Here is an 18,132-nt window from a genome sequence, read left to right on the forward strand (position 1 = left end):
GGTTCATGCTTTAAAACGTCATAACTCTGAAACCATGTGACATGACGTCATGCTCGCTGAATTTTTTGTTCGTCATGGGTATGCGATTCTGCCTGCAAAGTTTGGCCTCGATCTGTTCAGCCGTTGCAGAGAAAAAGGGGTTTTCGTGTTTTCACGAAAAACAATATGGTGGCCGAACCACGTGACCTGTGACGTCATAATTACCATTAAAATATTCTACAGACCGAGTCCCTCCTATGGTGAAAAGTTGATCTCAATCGGTCCAACTATTGCAGAGAAAATCGTTTTTAAAGGAAATTAAAACTTAAAATGGCACTGAGTTAAGGATCATCAGAATTACCAAAGTTCAAAGTGCCATAACTTTGTCAAAAATTATCGAAACGTCGTGAAGTTCGAACTTGATCTGTAACCTATCATGAGGAAACCATGTGCCAAGTTTGAAATCATTGGCATTAAGCGTATAGAAAAAAGTCCGGAAAACTGTTCTTTGCGTGACGGACTGACGGACTGACAGACTGACTGACGGACGGAGGGACGGCGTGCAAACCTATAGTCCCCTCCAGTGTACACCGGTAGGGGACTAACAAGCATTCTGAGTATTGCACTGCAATACATGTCCCCTACCGGCAGTCTGTCGTCCGGAAAAATGTTGGGGAAATTACCAAAGTTCAAAGTGCCATAACTTTGTCAAAAATGATCTAAACATCGTGAAGTTCGAACTTGGTCTGTAACTTATCATGAGGAAACCATGTACCAAGTTTGAAATCATTAGCATTAAGAGTTTAGAAAAAAAAGTCCGGAAAACTGTTCTTTGCATGACGGACTGACAGATGGAGGGACGGAGTGCAAACCTATAGTCCTCTCCGGTGTACACCGGTTGGGGACTAATAAAAATGCATGTTATGTATTTCAATATCATGAATTAATTTATTTTTAAATACAATTTTTTATTTTCTTTGCACGAATTTCAAAAATGACCATATTTCTGGCTCACCCTGTATATATATATTGCCGTGTTCCTTGCGATTAAAATCTTTCCAAGGAAACGGATTGCCGAACAAGCTGTTACTCCGAGGCGTTCAGTTCAAAATATAGCGGAGAATACGCGTGGGGGCAAGTGGGGTGAGGGGCGGGGGGGGGGGGGGGGGACCAGAGCCTTACCTTCACGAATCCCAGCGGCAGTCTTCACCCTGTAATAATTAATGCGAGCCGAATCAGGGTTTGCTGTACAAAAAAAACCATCCGGATTTATTAAAAGAAATGCCAGTAACAAAGAAATGCACGATAACTAAATTCCTAATTTTGAGCGCTCCCACAAACAGAATCGAAAACAGACGAAGGATAAAATAACTGAAAATAAATATATATGATTATTTAGTGGGCACTTCGCTCAAGTTGGACGGGGTGTCTCATCAAGAATTGTCCAGCCCCTCCCCTCCCACCCTCCCCCCCCCCCCACCCCGAGCGCACAATCCAGACGCGGCTCTGGTGTTGGTGGGAAAAAGGCTTCACTGTGTGTCCCTTCACGCTGGGCCTCACGCGCGAAGCAAATAGGAGTTGTCGCGCAGCTTGTCGTTCTTGCTTGGGGAAAACCACAGCTCTCTGTCCGCGGCTCTTCCGCCTCACGACCACCAGCCTGATGCCGGAACACGGCCAGTCGCGATGAAGCCTCCCCATGCAAAGAGCAAAGCACAACCTTCCACTATCGCTTTTGGAACGAGAAGGAACAAGAGGGCATGTTCGCTCTCAATGCCCAGACGCCAGAAGCAAGATGTCAGCCATTCCGAGTCCTTTGTACGCGCCGCTCTATCGTCATCTCCCACTGCCCCTATCTCATCCAACCAGTGTGTGCCACCTCTACCAGTGCTTGTCAATCAAAATCCTGACCAATCACTGCTCTTCGGGGCGTGGCTCTCGGCCTTGCCCATCCTGTGTTCTCACCACGTCGGGGTAATCAGCGGTCGTGCTTCATGCATGGTTTCCGGTGGTTTTTATTAATTAGTTTATTAATTGGGGTGTCAATTGCGTGGCTTGGCTATGTTTCTAGTGCGGTGTCATAAGGAACAAAGGAATAACTTACAGAGGCATCGACACACAGGGGATTAATTTACCCATAGTGCCTGAGCTAATTAACATACCCCATTCCTTTGATGGGGATGAAGATACACTTACACGACAGTCCAGTCTAATACAAAGTCCCTACTTATGGTACATCGAGATGGTTCTTCTTCTTCATGACAGTCGGTGCACACTAATCTATACATTCTACCTGGTTCTAAGGTAATCATTGTCTACCCCCTACAAACATAACAATATGTACCATAGGGGCAAAATAACACATTGAACATATTATGAATACATGCTACCCAGACTTATGGGACACCCTATATTGTAACGTAAGTATGTGTATGAAATATGTACAATTGGAATGTAAGTACGTCTATTAATTCTGTAATAATTACATTTTGGAACATGTTAATTCCATATAATTACGTATTCATTACATCTACTATTCATTCTGAAACACAGCACACAAAATAGACCACACAAAGCAAGTCCTGGTGAAGGTCTGCAATCCCTGATTGCTCTTTCTCATCACTTATGCATCAGGCTGGTAGATAGTTGGGGGTGGTTCATAAAATTGAGAAAAGGGGTTATAGGGGAAGATGATAATGGAGGGAAAAGAGCATAGGGGGCCATTTGGAGGGGCCATGGGGTGGAGGGGGTGGGGGAAGGTGGAGTAAATAAAAGAAAAACAAGACCAAAAGTCTAACAGCGGCGTAGCCGGGCTTGTAAAATATTATAAACCACAAACACATATGATTAGCTTTTCAAACAGTCGCGAATGCTGCTTATATCATTAAACTATTTTTTTTTGAGGAATCCAGACATCCGTGAGGTAAGTTTTACTTACAGAACTGAGCGAAGATCTACTTTAATCTATGTACCCCACAAGAGTTGGGGGTGTGCTCATTTACCAAGCAGCTAGCTAGCACTTGCCAAGCCAGCCATTCCTTAAGGGTTTTGAATGGAGTGCTTGCTCAAATGCTTAAACCACTTGGCGATATCTCCACAATAACTTTGGTAAATGAATACACACCCAGTGTTCTTGAGACCCGACCATAGATCGACTGTAATATATGTCCCCCAAAGAGGAATGACCCTTCCTGCAGCTCCTGTAGTGTGCGGGTGTCGGCCTACTCGTAAATTAAAATGTCGGTCGGTGGAGTCAGCCGTCGTAATGACATCATAAACGTAATGACGTAGCTGACACAAAACTGCCGCTACTTTAATATGTCGAAGATGACATATTTTAACTTTCAGTATGTTTGCAGTCACTACGAAGGGATTAGTGTTACAATTAGATTTACTATAATATTAATGTTACGTTATCATTATTTCAAAAATGATATTACCATTAAAAACCGAGGCTACTTCCTTAACTTTTATTCTCTGTTATTATACTGCGGTTATTAATATTAGTGCTGAACACCGCTCATCATTGATTCATGAACCATACACCGCTTCAATCCATTAATTTTGTGTTCATGACATTGGGATTAAAGTGTTATGGTGATATTTACAATATTATTATTATTATTATTACTAAAACGATATTACTGAAACGATACACTACTGTATTAAGAAACATGGGCTTAATTTGTCCGAAGCGGTCCGAAGGTGAGGCATGCAGCTTAAGCCCTTTACGTACCGTATTGATGGAAGAGGCGTAACGTCTGTGCTTTCGATATTTGATGGTCATTTTGACAATCGGTTTGTTTGTGTTTCACACTGAATGGAAAACGTTGCGGTAGAGCATGGCGATTGTGATATAAGACAGGTTCGACGATATATTCAGCCTGAACGAATTGGAATCAAAATGGCAGTGTGCAGAGTCAGCCGCCACCACACTGCCTAAATAACATCAGACGTAATCATATCACACTGTCATATGACCAAATCCTCAGCTCTGATTGGTATACGTTTGAGGGAACATACATACATACGGACGGACAAACACTGTTCCAGACGGCTTTGCCTAATGGGCTATGCCGTAAAAAGAAAAAGAGTTTGCAAAGATATAGGGTGAGAAGGAGGTCAGAAGACATGCTACTTTTTAAAATTGTCATGTGATTCCCCAGGTGAACACCACAGGGATGACGGATAGCCAAAGCAAGCTTTTAACTCCGAGGCGGCTGATCAAATGCGGATTTTACAAGACAGTCACGTGAAAAAGTAAGTACACCCCATGTAAAGTTTTGACTTTTTCAACATATTTCAACATACAGCTATTTGATCTTCATTTCAACAATATTGATAGATAAAGGCTATATAATATAACAAATATCATGAAACATTTACATTTTGTAGTCCATTGTATAATTTAAATAAACATAAATGCAAATTTTGCATGTGGAAAAAGTAAGTACACCCCTACATTTATCACTACTTCAAATACCTAAAATTAGAATCAGGTGCACCAGCTCAGGTGCAAATGATTAGAATAAAGCGCGGCGTTACGCGCGCTGCTTGCGAGCAAGGAGGAAGCGGACAAGCGGTAACTTATAAGCGTCTTTATTTCAGGAGCTCACTGTAACACTGGCGCGCTCCGGGCTGCGCGCCCGGTGTATATCATGAGGCCACGCCTACCCCTCGGGCGTGGCCACCGCCCATTTGGTGCGCGGAATGATGTCACCATGCCAGTGGGCTTTTGTGTCTGCCACACGTGCCCCCCCCCAGAATTCCCGCGCACCTGGAGGGCCAGTTTGCGGGGCAGACGAATGACCCGGCCGAAGCGCCCCCTGGCGATCGGTGGCGTCCGGGGTGCAGGGATGCCAGGTGGGATGCCCCTGGCTGCCCCTGGGATGGGTGCAGGACCGGCGGGCGGCGGGGCTGGGCGGTGCCGGGGGTCCGCCCGCAGGGGGACGGCCCCGACGTGGGGGTCGGGCCACTGGCGGTGGATGGTCCACGTCGAGGTGGGCCGGCTTGAGGCGGTCTACCGAAACGCGGTCAGGAGTACCGCCGATGTCCAGGGTGAAGTGCTTCGCCCCGGTCTCCACCACGCGGAAAGGCCCGTCGTACGGGGGCCGCAGTGGTGTCCGGTGGGCATCGTGGCGGACGAAGACGTACTCCACCGTGCGAAGCTCCGGGGCGACGTGCGTCGGTGGGTGCCCGTGGCATGCCGTTGGCACCGGGGCGAACCTCTGGGCGGTCTCTTGCAGAGCGGAGCGCTGCTGTGCCGCGGACCATGGTGCCGTGGAGTCGGGGAGGAACTCGCCCGGCACCCGCAGCGGTTGCCCGAAGACCAACTCCGCCGCGGATGCGCGCAGGTCCTCCTTGGGCGCCGTCCGGAGGCCCAGCAGGACCCAGGGGAGCCTGTCGACCCAGCCGCCGTCGCGGAGGGTGGCCCGGAGCGCGGCCTTCAATGAGCGGTGAAATCGCTCACACAGGCCGTTAGCCTGGGGGTGGTAGGCCGTGGTTCGGTGCAGCCGGACCCCGAGCCCCTGCGCGACCACCCCCCAGAGCTCCGAGGTGAACTGGGGGCCGCGGTCGGACGAGATGTCTGAGGGGGCGCCGAACCGGGCGACCCAGGTGGCGATGAAAGCCTGCGCGACATCGGCCGCCGTTGTCGACGCCAAGGGCACGGCCTCCGGCCACCGGGTGGTGCGGTCCACCATGGTGAGGACGTAGGTGAAACCCCGCGAGGGGGGCAGAGGTCCCACCAGGTCCACGTGGACGTGGTCAAACCGGCGTTCCGGCACCGTGAACGGGGCCAACGGGGCCTGGGTGTGCCGGTGCACCTTGGCGCGCTGGCACGCGAGGCACGTCCTGGCCCAGCCGCGGACGGCCTTCCGGAGGCCATGCCAGACGAACTTGTCGGCGATCAGCCTTTGGGAGGCCCTCGCGCCCGGGTGGGACAGGTCGTGGATGGCGTCAAACACCTGGCGCTGCCAGCCCGCGGGCACGATGGGGCGAGGACGCCCGAAGGAGACGTCGCACAAGAGGGCCGCGCCCGCGCCGTCGAACGCCACCTCGGTGACGCGGAGGCCCGTGACGGCGGTCCGCAAGGCCTGGACGTCGGGGTCAGCGGCCTGGTCCGCTGCCATCCGGGCATAGTCGATGCCGAGGTGGACTGCGTGGGCGACGGCCCGGGAAAGGCAATCCGCCACCGGGTTGTCCTTCCCCGCGACGTGCTGGATGTCCGTCGTGTACTCGGACATGGCCGAGAGGTGACGCTGCTGCCGGGCCAACCACGGCTCGGTGACCTTGCCCATCGCGAAGATCAGCGGCTTGTGGTCGACGAAGGCAGTGAACGCACGGCCCTCGAGCAGATGGCGGAAGTGCCTGACCGCCAAGTGAAGCCCGAGCAACTCGCGGTCGAAGGTACTGTAACGGCGTTCGGGCGGGCGAAGCTGCCGGCTAAAGAACGCCAACGGTTGCCAAGCTCCACGCACCCATTGCTCGTGCACCGCGCCCACCGCGTAGTCCGAGGCATCGGTGGTGAGGGCGATCGGTGCATCGGGCGCCGGGTGCGCGAGCATGGTGGCGTTAGCCAAGGCGAGCTTCGCGCCCGTGAACGCCGTGTCCATCTGCTCGGTCCAGGTAACGTCGCCTTTGCCCGGCTTACCTCGGAGAGCTTCGTGCAGGGGGCGCAGGAGCTGGGCGATACGGGGCAGGAACCGATGGTAAAAGTTCACCATGCCCAGGAACTCCTGCAGCCCTCTGATCGTGCAGGGGCGCGGAAACCCCTTCACCGCCTCCACCTTGGCCGGCAGGGGGACGGCTCCGTGCCTGGTGACACGGTGCCCCAGAAAATCGATTATGGTGGCGCCGAACCGGCACTTTGCGGGGTTCACAATCAGGCCATGCTGGCCCAGGCGTTCGAAGAGCGTGCGGAGGTGGCGTAGGTGCTCTTTGCGGGACGCGCTGGCGACGAGGATATCGTCCAGGTAGACGTAGACAAAATCCAAGTCACGCAGGACGCTGTCCATCAGTCGCTGGAACGCCTGAGCCGCATTCTTCAGACCGAAGGGCATGCGCAGGAACTCGAAGAGTCCGAATGGCATGATGACCGCCATCTTCGGGACGTCCTCCGGCCTGACGGGGACCTGATGGTAGCCGCGTATGAGGTCCACCTTCGAGAAGAAGGACATGCCCGCCAAACGGGCGGAAAAGTCCTGAATGTGGGGGACGGGGTAGCGGTCGGGAGTCGTGGCGTCATTGAGACGGCGATAGTCCCCGCACGGTCGCCATCCCCCGCCGGGCTTCGGCACGATGTGCAGCGGCGACGCCCAAGCGCTCTCTGAGCGCCGAACGATGTCGAGTCGCTCCAGGGTAGCGAACGCCGCTTTTGCCACCGCCAGCTTCATCGGCTCGAGGCGGCGTGCCCGGGCGTAGACCGGTGGCCCGACAGTGGGGATGTGATGGGCCACCCCGTGCTTGACGGCCCCCGCCGAGAAGGTGGGCCGCATGAGGGCCGGGAAGCCGGCGAGGAGGCGGGTGAATGCGTCCGCTGCCGGAAGCGTACAGACCAACGTGGCCGGAACCGAACCGTTCGGCAAGCCGCTTGGCAAGCCGCTCGTTGAGCTGGGCAACGCACAAGCGAGCGAGCTGAACGTCTCGGCCTGGACAAGACGTCTGCGCTTGACGTCGACCAGGAGCCCATTAGCGCACAGGAAGTCCGCGCCAAGCAGTGCCATGGGCACGTCGGCGGTGACGAACGTCCATCGGAAAACCTGCCCTCCGAACCGCAGAGAGAGGCAGCGTTTTCCGTACGTACGGATGGGCGTCCCGTTCGCGGCAAGCAGCGCGGGGCCCCCACCCGCGGCGTGCTTGTCTGACGTGCCGGCGGGAACGACACTCACATGCGCTCCCGTGTCGCACAGGTAACGGCGCCCGGAGAAGGTGTCCGTTATGAACAGCAGGCTGCTCGAACGGCCGGCGCTCATCGCCACTATTGAGCGCCGGCCCAGGCGTTTCCCGACCTGTTGAAGGAGCATGGCGGATGACACTGCCGAGCTTCGTGGCCGAACTTGGCGTGGAACCAGCACCAGGTGGTGGAGCTGGAGGAGCGCGGCTGGCTCCGCCAGGCCGGTGGAGTTGGCGGGTTTCCCCGCGGTGGCGGTTTTCTCCGCAGCGGTGGGCGGGGCGTGGCGGCGGTCACGAGGTGCGTATCAGCATGCTGCGTATGCTGTATAAGCTGATGCTGTGGATCCGCAGCATCAGCAGCAGCATCAGCAGCATCAGCAGCAGCATCAGCAGCATCAGCCACGAGGGCCGTGACGGCCACGCCGACTCTCGCCCGCGTGTCCGAAGCGGCGAAGTACTTGTCCGCCTCGGCTGCCAATGCACGGGGTTCCGTTAGCCCGGTCCCGGCCAACGCGAGGCGAACCTGCGCTGGAAGTTGGCGACGGAAAAGCGCCCGGAATAGAGAACCGGGGGCTTCATCGCCCAACAGTGACAGCATATGGTCCATTCGGACCGACGGGCGCGTGTCTCCGAGCTCGGGGAGATCCAGGAGGTGGTCGGCCCGTGCGTCGTCCGTGAGGCCGAACGTGGCTAGAAGTAGCCGCTTGAGTGCCTCGTACTTGTGGCCGTCCGGTGGGTGGCGAAGGACGGACACAACTCGAGCGGCCGTGCCGGGCCCGAGGGAGGCGACGACGTGGCAATAGCGCGTGTCATCGCCGGTGAGGTGCCGAAGCTGAAATTGGGCTTCGGCCTGGACGAACCAGACTTCGGCCTGAGCCTCCCAAAATTCGGGAAGTTTGATGAAGTTGGCCATGGCAATGGCGTCGCGTGTGGAAGGATCGCTCCGGCAGATCCAACGTCAAGGGGGTCACCAGTAAAGCGCGGCGTTACGCGCGCTGCTTGCGAGCAAGGAGGAAGCGGACAAGCGGTAACTTATAAGCGTCTTTATTTCAGGAGCTCACTGTAACACTGGCGCGCTCCGGGCTGCGCGCCCGGTGTATATCATGAGGCCACGCCTACCCCTCGGGCGTGGCCACCGCCCGCTTGGTGCGCGGAATGATGTCACCATGCCAGTGGGCTTTTGTGTCCGCCACAAGAACATCGTTAGAGAGGATCTTGGAGGAACCTGTCTTATTTAAACCTCAGACATTTAGTTTGGTTTGCTCTTTGTTGTTGAAGTGTGCGGCATCACCATTCCGAGATCAAAAGAGCTCTCTGAGGCCTTCAGAAAGAAGGTTTTGATGCCTACGAGTCTGGGAAGGGATTTAAAAAGATCTCCAAACAAGTTGAAATCAATCCTTCGACTGTCCGGAAGATCATCTACAAGTGGAGAAGATTCCAAACAACTGCTAACTTCTTCAGGCCAGGCCGCCCCAGCAAGTTCAGCCCGAGAGCAGACCGCAAGATGCTGAAAGAAGTCTCTAAGAACCCCAGAATGTCATCACAGGACCTACAGGTAGCTCTTGCCACTGTTGATGTCAAAGTGCACGAGTCTACCATTAGAAAGAGGCTGCACAAATTTGATCTACATGGGAGGTGTGCCAGGAGGAAATCTTTGCTGTCCAGAAAGAACATCAGGGCAAGACTAAAGTTTGCCAATGAACACCTAGGCAAAGACCAGCACTTCTGGAACAATGTGCTCTGGACAGATGAGTCAAAGGTAGAGCTATTTGGCCACAGTACCAGAAGACATGTTTGGCAAAAACCAAAGACAGCATTTGACCACAAGAACCTGATACCAACTGTAAAACATGGTGGTGGAAATATTATGGTTTGGGGCAGCTTTGCTGCATCAGGGCCTGGGCAGCTCACCATCATATAATCCACTATGAATTCTTCATTGTACAAGAGGGTGCTTGAGGATAATGTGAGGCCATCTGTCGGAAAGTTGAAGCTCAACTGAAGGTGGACCTTGCAACATGACAATGACTCTAAACATATCAGTAAATCCAACAAGGAATGGCTGAAAAGAAAGAAATGGAGGGTTCTGGAATGGCCAAGTCAAAGCCCGGATCTAAATCCCATCGAGATGTTGTGGGGGGATTTGAAACGAGCTGTGCATGCAAGAAATCCCTCAAACATCGCACAGCTGAAAGAATTTTGCATGGAGGAGTGGGCAAAAATTTCTCCCAGTCGATGTCAGAGACTGGTAGACAGTTATAAGAAATGCCTACTTGAGGTTGTTTCTGCCAAAGGGGGCAATACCACCTATTAGAGCCAAGGGTGTACTTACTTTTTCCACATGCGAAATTTGCATTTATGTTTATTTTAACTATACAATGGACTACAAAATGTAAATGTTTCATGATATTTGTTATATTATATCACCTTTATCTATTAATATTGTTGAAATGAAGATCAAATAGCTGTATGTTGAAATATGTTGAAAAAGTCAAAACTTTACATGGGGTGTACTTACTTTTTCACTTGACTGTATATACGGAGGAAGAAAGAGAAGGGAAAACTGAAGAGCTTACCTGTGGTCCGCCGGCAGTTCCCGAACCTGTGAAAAATATCTCAAACCGAGGCGGATTTAAAATGTGCAAAAATAACAAAAGGGTTTATTGAAAGAAATGCCGATAACAAGAAACGCGAGGGTAAACTAAATTCCTCAAAGGGACATCCCCCACACCAGACTTGAACACAGATGAAGGGAAGAATAAATGAAAATACATATGTGGGGTTATTGTGCACTTAGCTCAATCGGCTGGTCTTGTCTGTCCGCGAACGGCCCTGAAGGTCTGTGCACGCGAACATGCCTTGGCGCGAAGTCCGTCCGCGGAACTAAGCCTCAAGCGCCCAGGCCCGAGCGTTTGCCCACGCGTCGTTCATCGTTCCCAGTTCTTCGTTCGCAACTCGGCCTCCTCACAATTCCCAGCAAGGTCTTGGCACACTACCACCTGCACCGAGGTCCAGAACGTGAAGACAAGGGGGGGAGAATCGTCAGCGCTCAACCGTCTCTTTTCACATCCAGCACCAGATGCACGAGAAGGCACAAGAGAAGAGGGAGAAGAGAGAGAATCCTGGCCAGACGCGGTTTTTACGTCCCACCACTGACATCATTGGCGCTTCTCTTCCAATCAGCGAGTTGCTTCTTGCTCTGGCCTTCCTGTTGGTCAACTCCCACCCAATCACTGCCCTTCTGGTGTGGCTCTCGGCCTGCCTGACCTTCGTTGTGATGTAGCTGGTGGTATCCCATCAACCATGCTCAGAACTGGCTTCTGGTTTGTTTTATTATTATTATTTAATGTGCTTTAATTGCCATTCTCACTAGTGTCTATTGCGGTGCCATAAGGGACAAAGGATCAATCACATAGGGAATGACGAACAGGGAAGTAGTTAACATAATCCCTATAACTAGTTAACATGCTCCATTCCTCGTAATGGGGACAAATATACAACTTCATCCAACATTCGGGCTAAACAGGGCCTCTACTTATTACATGGTGGTGGTTCTTCTTCTTCACGACAGTCAGAGCATGTTACCTACACAAATCTACCTGGTCTAAAGTATCTCTGCCCCACCGACATAACAATATTTTAATAGATACGTGGAACTTTACCACAAACGTCTCAACAAACATGTTTTGTGTTTTAGCATTTCAGGGAAACTTCATGCAATTTGCTTTCAAATGTTTCAAATGTTTAAACTGATCATGACTTTATTTCCAGGTTCTCAATCTTTTTCTGGCCCTATTGCTGAGTTCATTCAGTGGAGATAACCTCGCTGGTGGGGATGACGACAGAGAGCTGAACAATTTGCAGATCGCAATTAGCCGCATTGAAAATGGCATCAGTTTGGCGAAGAAGGCCATCAGGAACCTGGTTCTGAAAGCTCTTTGTATGAACAAGGACAGCGAGGAGATGAAAGCGTTGGATGTTCTCATGCAGGACAAGTCAGACAACTATGTGGGAAACCACGACGACAGTAAGATGGAAGGAATGATGCAGGATGGTAATGGAATGGCCAGTGGACTTCCAAACAACATGAAGAACCACCATGTTCTGGACGTCGAGCGACTGGGATTCCTGACCAGCCCTGCCCTGAGCGTGCAGGTTCCAATTGCCATCGGAGAGTCAGACTTTGACAATCAAGATGAGGATGAACAAACAACGGAGTCAGAAATTGAGGGAGGCAAAGAGGTATTTTATTCCTTTCAATAGGGGGGAGGGGAGGGGATGAGGTAGGGTGGTTGAAAGCGTTTTTCTCTTCCTTAAAGTTTTATTCCCAAAAACATAACTTCTCATTCATTGAATTGACTTTCATTGAGTTAACTCATTGTGCCAAGTTAACCTTTTGTTTGTCCTATTGCCTCGTTCTTTCATTGTGTTGTATATATTCATTATTCATTATCTATTGGCGTATTGTTCTGTATTTTCACTGTCAGGTTACATTTTATTTCCTTGTCATATTGTTTTATTGTTATCATACTTCACATTGACTCTAGGGAAGGGGTGTTGGATGTGGCGTTTGTGCAAGTTGCAGAGGTGTGCAAGTTGCAGTGGGGTGAAACGTTTAAAAAATTGTACCATTTATGAATATGTAAGAAATAGGTGTCCCCTTCAATTAATTGTTTCAAAAGTTTGTGCAGGTTACCTTTCTCTGGACTTCTGATTGGTCCTCTTCTTCAGGTGTACCATAATTATAGGAGTCTAGTGGCAAGGTGTATAGTTCACTCACCTTGCAAACAAAAGGATTTGGGTTTGATTACTGAGTGCTATAATGCCTTACTCCAAATGCCTCTGTCGGTTAGCAGTAAGTGGAAACCCATTGTTAGTTGGTTGGCAGGTGCCTTTCTGGGGTAATTGTTATGCTTGTTGCCGATAGGAAGTGGTCTGGGCTTCTGGGGTATTCCTTGACACAAGGCTACATGCTTGCTATCTCAGAGTGTGGTTGCTGTGCAGGAAGCAGCTGTTGCTCCTACACTATAAACAATTTGGTCTACCATGTGTTCGCTTATCATGTGTAAACTGCCATCTTCAATTACAAAAGAGCAACTATAATCAGAATTATATTGATTAGTGGATTTACACTATTTTGTCTCAGGTTTGGATGAGATGTTGAAAAAAAAATTTCTTTTGAAAGTTTTTATTGCAACGTTAACCTTTGTGTGAAAATAATTCTGCACAGAAAATTTGGGGGCAAATACACATGTGCAATCCAAGCTTTGCCCCTATCAAGCATTTTAATACTGCACTGTATTATTGATTGATTTTTCTACTATTTTCTTCACTGGCATGCTTGCTTCTCTACTTTTTCTGGTGTGGGCGTATGAGCAGTTGTTACCTCTGCTACCGAATATGGGTGGAGGTTATGTTTTCACCCGTCTGTTTATTACTTGGCAAATTTTTTTTTTTTTTTTTGCAAGTATGTTGATCACTCTGGTTTGTGTGTGTGTGTGTGTTTGTTTGTGTGTTTGTCTGTCCGCTCACATACTTGCCTACAGGTCACAATTTTAAACCAATCTTCACGAGACTTCAACAAATGTTAGAGTTCGTGGTCCGACAAAATCATATATATTTTTGAGGTCAAAAGGACAAAAGGTCAACACACCACTTTTTTCAAATTTCTAAAATCCTCATATTTAATCCGATTGACTTGAAATTTGAATAGGATTTACATATCGGCTAACTGAATTCAACCACCAACTAATTTTGAGATCAGCTTAGGCCAAAACGTCAACATAGGCCAAAGGTCAACCACTTTTTTTTGAATTTCTAAAATCCTCAATTTTCATCCAATTGACTTGAAACTTGAATGGGATTTACTTATCAGCAAACTGAATTCAACCACCAACTATTTTTGAGATCAAAATGGGTCATAACGTCAACATAGGCCAAAGGTCCAACTACCAACTATTTTGAAATTTTAAAATTTCTTTTTTTCAATTTTCATCCGATTGACTTGAAATGTGAATAATATTTACATATCAGTGAACTGAAGTCAACCACCAACTATTTTTGAGATCAGCATAGACCAAAAGGTCAACATATGCCAAAGGTCAACTACTTTTTTGAAATTTATAAAATCCTCAATTTACATCAGATTGACTTGAAATCTGAATAAGATTTGCATAACAGCTTAAAGAAACCAACCACCAACTATTTTTGAGGTCAACATAGGCGAAAAGGTCAACATAGGCCAAAGGTCAACCACTTTTTTCCAATTTCTAAAATCCTCAATTTTCATCCGATTGACTTGGAATTTGAATGGGATTTTCATATCAGCCAACTGAATTCATCCACCAACTATTTTTGAGATCAACATGGGCAAAAAAGGTCAACATAGGCCAAAGATCAACCACTTATTTTCGAATTTCTAAAATCCTCAATTTTCATCCGATTGACTTGAAATTTGAATCGAATTTACATGCCGGCAAACTGAATTCACCCACCAACTATTTTTGAGATCAGCGTCGGCCAAAAGGTCAACATAGGCCAAAGGTCAACCACTGTTTTTGAATTTATAAAATCCTCAATTTTCATCCGATTGACTTGAAATTTGAAGAGGATTTACATATCGACTAAATGAATTCAACCACCAACTATTTTTGAGATCAGCATAGGCCAAAAGGTCAACATAGGCCAAAGGTCAACTACTATTTTTGAATTTATAAAATCCTCAATTTTCATCCAATTGACTTGAAATTTGAAGAGGATTTACATATCGGCTAAATGAATTCAACCACCAACTATTTTTGAGATCAGCATCGGCCAAAAGGTCAATATAGGCCAAAAGGTTAACAACAATTTCAATTTTTCTAAAATCCTCAATTTTAATCAGATTGACTTGAAATTTGAATAGGACTTACACATCGGCTAACTGAATTCAACCACTAACTATTTAGACATCAGCGTAGGTGAAAAGGTCAACATAGGCCAAAGGTCAACCACTTTTTCACATTTCTAAAATCGTCAATTTTCATCCGATTGATTTGAAATTTGAATCGGATTTTCAGATCGGCTAACTGAATTCAACCACCAACTATTTTTGAGGTCAAAAGGATGCTCTACTGAGTGCCATTCTACTTTGTTCTGTTTTGCCAAGTGTCGCTCAATGAGTGATTTTTCATATGTTTGTTTGTTTGTTTGTCTGTGAGCAGGATATCTCAAGTTGTGGATGGTTTTGATGAAACTTGGTGGAAAGATTGGGTGTATGACAAGAAATAATTGATTAGAATTTGGTGGTGATCCGGATCCGGATACTATAATTTTTACATGATTCTTCACTATTGAGAGATAGGGCCAAAAGCAATGTATAGCATCATATCTCAAAAGGTCGTGGACGAGTTATGGCAAAAGTAGGTTGTTGATTTGGGAGGTTACAAGAACAAGCCGATTAGATTTTGGTACAGGTGCGGATCCAGATCCGGCCTATCAGTGGATAGAAAACGCAAACTGTCCAGCCTGGCAGAGGTATGGCCTCTATCGAGTGCTGTTATAGTTTTGATTATAAACCAATGTAGGTTTGCTTGTCCAACCCCGTTTCGACGAGAGGTACTGTCAAAATAAAAGTCTCTAGTTGGATGGGTTTTGCGGTGGTGTCAGCTTGACACACTGGACTTTGATTTATAGTTTTGTCTCTTCTGTCACCTTTATTATTGAAGTCCCCATTGATCCGAACCAAAGTATGTAACTGTCATTCAAAGTAAGGCAAATCCTCTCCTTTATGCAATACAATAAAACTATGGCTTGTAACAAGTGCTGTCATAGCATTTCTACTGATCAGATACTCAACTGTGTGCACACGACTGGTTAATTTGCATCAACAGTTTATGTTCAAGTTTATTATTAAATGGCAACTTTTTGTCCAGGTATCTTATTTATGAACGATCAAAGGGATTTAACAAAAAATCTGTCCCAGAAAGTAACCGAAACTCACTCGATAAAGCCATGACAAACTACAGCAATCACCTCGAGGGGTTTGGCAAATGTGCAACGTTTTGACCACTAGCGCTCCAGAGTCTGAGCGTAACCCCGAGTCTATTGCCTAAGCTGATAGTACATTGAGTAAGAACTCTCCCAACTACAGGTTATTTGAAGATTTGTAATGGAAACGTAATTTTTTCACTATGGATCTGAAATATCATAAGAAACAGTAAGTAATTAAGTTAGGCCTTGTCGAGTGTGAAGTACAATATGGGAATGTAATGATCACACAAGAGATTCTCGAGAAAAATGTTACTTTACCGGAACAAAAAGCTAATTGTTTGAACGAAGTTGTAAATTGTCTGGAAGGTATGATAAAATGGCTTCTTTTGGGAATGCGAATAAGTTAATCACCATTGAATCTAATGTAGTAATTGTATTTAGTCCAGATTTAGATATATTGATGTTTTTTTCATGGCAATTAGAGTATTGTAATCAATCAAATGACCATACAAATGTCAAATACCTCTTCCCCTCTTCCACCATAACCTCGTAGACCCCCTCACAGCAACGGAAAGTTGTCACAAAAAACATAATTACTCGTTTCAATGGATCTTTTGCTGAAAAACTTTCTCATAGATGTTTTACCACTAGAAACAACTCATATTTCACCTTTACATGTCTACAAAGGACAAATCATTTTTTGGGGATTGTGGCCAAGATGGTTTTAGGTTCACCACTTCATGGAGATCAATATTCTTTTGCACAACCAATCGGTGCGGGGCAGACACATCTATACTTCATTAATTCAACAGCAGCAATTAGCAAATTGCATTATTTATCTCTTGACTAAACACAATAGATCCATTTTCATGAGCAACTACTGTATCAATCACAAAGAGAATAGCTTCATCACTAGTTCCTGAGATCATTCAGTCAATGACCTGCTCTTACAGTGATCTGCAAAAGTATTTACCCTCTACCAATAATGTCACATTTAGATGAATTGCAAATTATGCAGAAACAATTTTTCCAAATGAACTTTTCTGTTCATAACCGAAGACATCAAACAAAACACTGTTATAGTTAAAGAGGCTACATGTCAGGAATACCTGTAAAATTTATAAAAACAAAATCCACTGGTTGCAAAAGTATTTGCATCTTTTGCCAGTTGCAACTGACCATAGTGAGGCAACTTAGCATAACAATTGTGCATTTTGTGAGGAAAGCACCAAATTTGGCACACTAGTAGACTATCCTATTATGAACAGATTTGGATATTGGGCCATCTCAAATTCAGCCCCTGATGGCTGTGGCAGCCATTTTCCAAAATGACACCTTCAGCTTGTTCCGACGAATTGCATCATCAATTAGCTTGGTCCTTTCCACCAGGCATTCTCTGGTGAAAGCCTGGAACTGCTCTTGGCCAATCTTCTTCACATTCCTGACAGTCTCAACTGCAGCAGGACCTGCAATTTCCTTTGTGTCAAGGACAACCAGATCCATGCTCTCTTCCTCAAAGGGGTTGCCAAGCTCTTCTATGACGCTGACAAGGGCGCGGACATCCTTGGCGAAAGAGGTCTGTACACTTGGTGTCTGGTCGTGATGACGTGTGTCCTCTCGCCTCCCCCAGTGTTGATGGCCATCTTGGAACTCTTCTATGGCCCTGGCAACTTCTGGCCCGGCAATCATCCAACGCCGCAGGGCACTTGGGTTGTCAGTAAGGCCGATTGCTCCACCATCTCCTTTGATGCAGGCGTTATTCTGTCCATGTGCCTGGTCGATTGGGATCGAAGAGAACACCTTCTTCGTCTTCTGTACAGTGAAGTTGCCAGCCCTGAATTCTCTGGCTACATCTGGGTGCTTCATTGGGAGTGCAACCATGTCCCTCAGGTGAACAGGGACCCACCTGGCATAGTGTGTGTGGTCTAAGGCATGGAACCATGGGACCAGTTCCGTCAGGGCATCAAGGTACATCGTGAATGAAGCCTGCCGCAGAGAACGCACGTAGACCAGTACCAACATCTCTAGTTCCAGCACAGTTGCCCAGTACTGAAAGTTGGGAATGTCTTCTCCTCTCTGGTGACACCAGTCTTCGAACTCAGGCAGGTCTTCTGCATCATCAGCATATGTCATACAGTGGCGTTCATACGCACGGTGTTGCAGGATGTGCAGTGCCACTGCAGTGATTTGATGAGCTCTTCTTGTGCGGGTGACGTGGGCAGCTCGCAGGAAGGAGTTGGCCGTCCCTGGCGTTGCAATCTCAGCTTGCAAATCTGCAAAATCTGCAAATCT

General features: G+C 47.9%; 1 protein-coding gene across 1 annotated transcript in view; it reads left to right on the forward strand.

Moving 5' to 3' along the window:
• LOC137417442 (sodium channel protein type 1 subunit alpha) overlaps window positions 1–18,132 on the forward strand; it is a 269,938-nt gene that overhangs the window by 107,644 nt on the left and 144,162 nt on the right. The window contains 1 exon segment of the mRNA XM_078782028.1: window positions 11,641–12,111. Coding sequence (XP_078638154.1) covers window positions 11,641–12,111 — 471 coding nt within the window.

The sequence above is a fragment of the Myxine glutinosa genome, chromosome 7, assembly GCF_964187855.1.
Source record: "Myxine glutinosa chromosome 7, kmMyxGlut1.1, whole genome shotgun sequence".
Taxonomy (NCBI): domain Eukaryota; kingdom Metazoa; phylum Chordata; class Myxini; order Myxiniformes; family Myxinidae; genus Myxine; species Myxine glutinosa.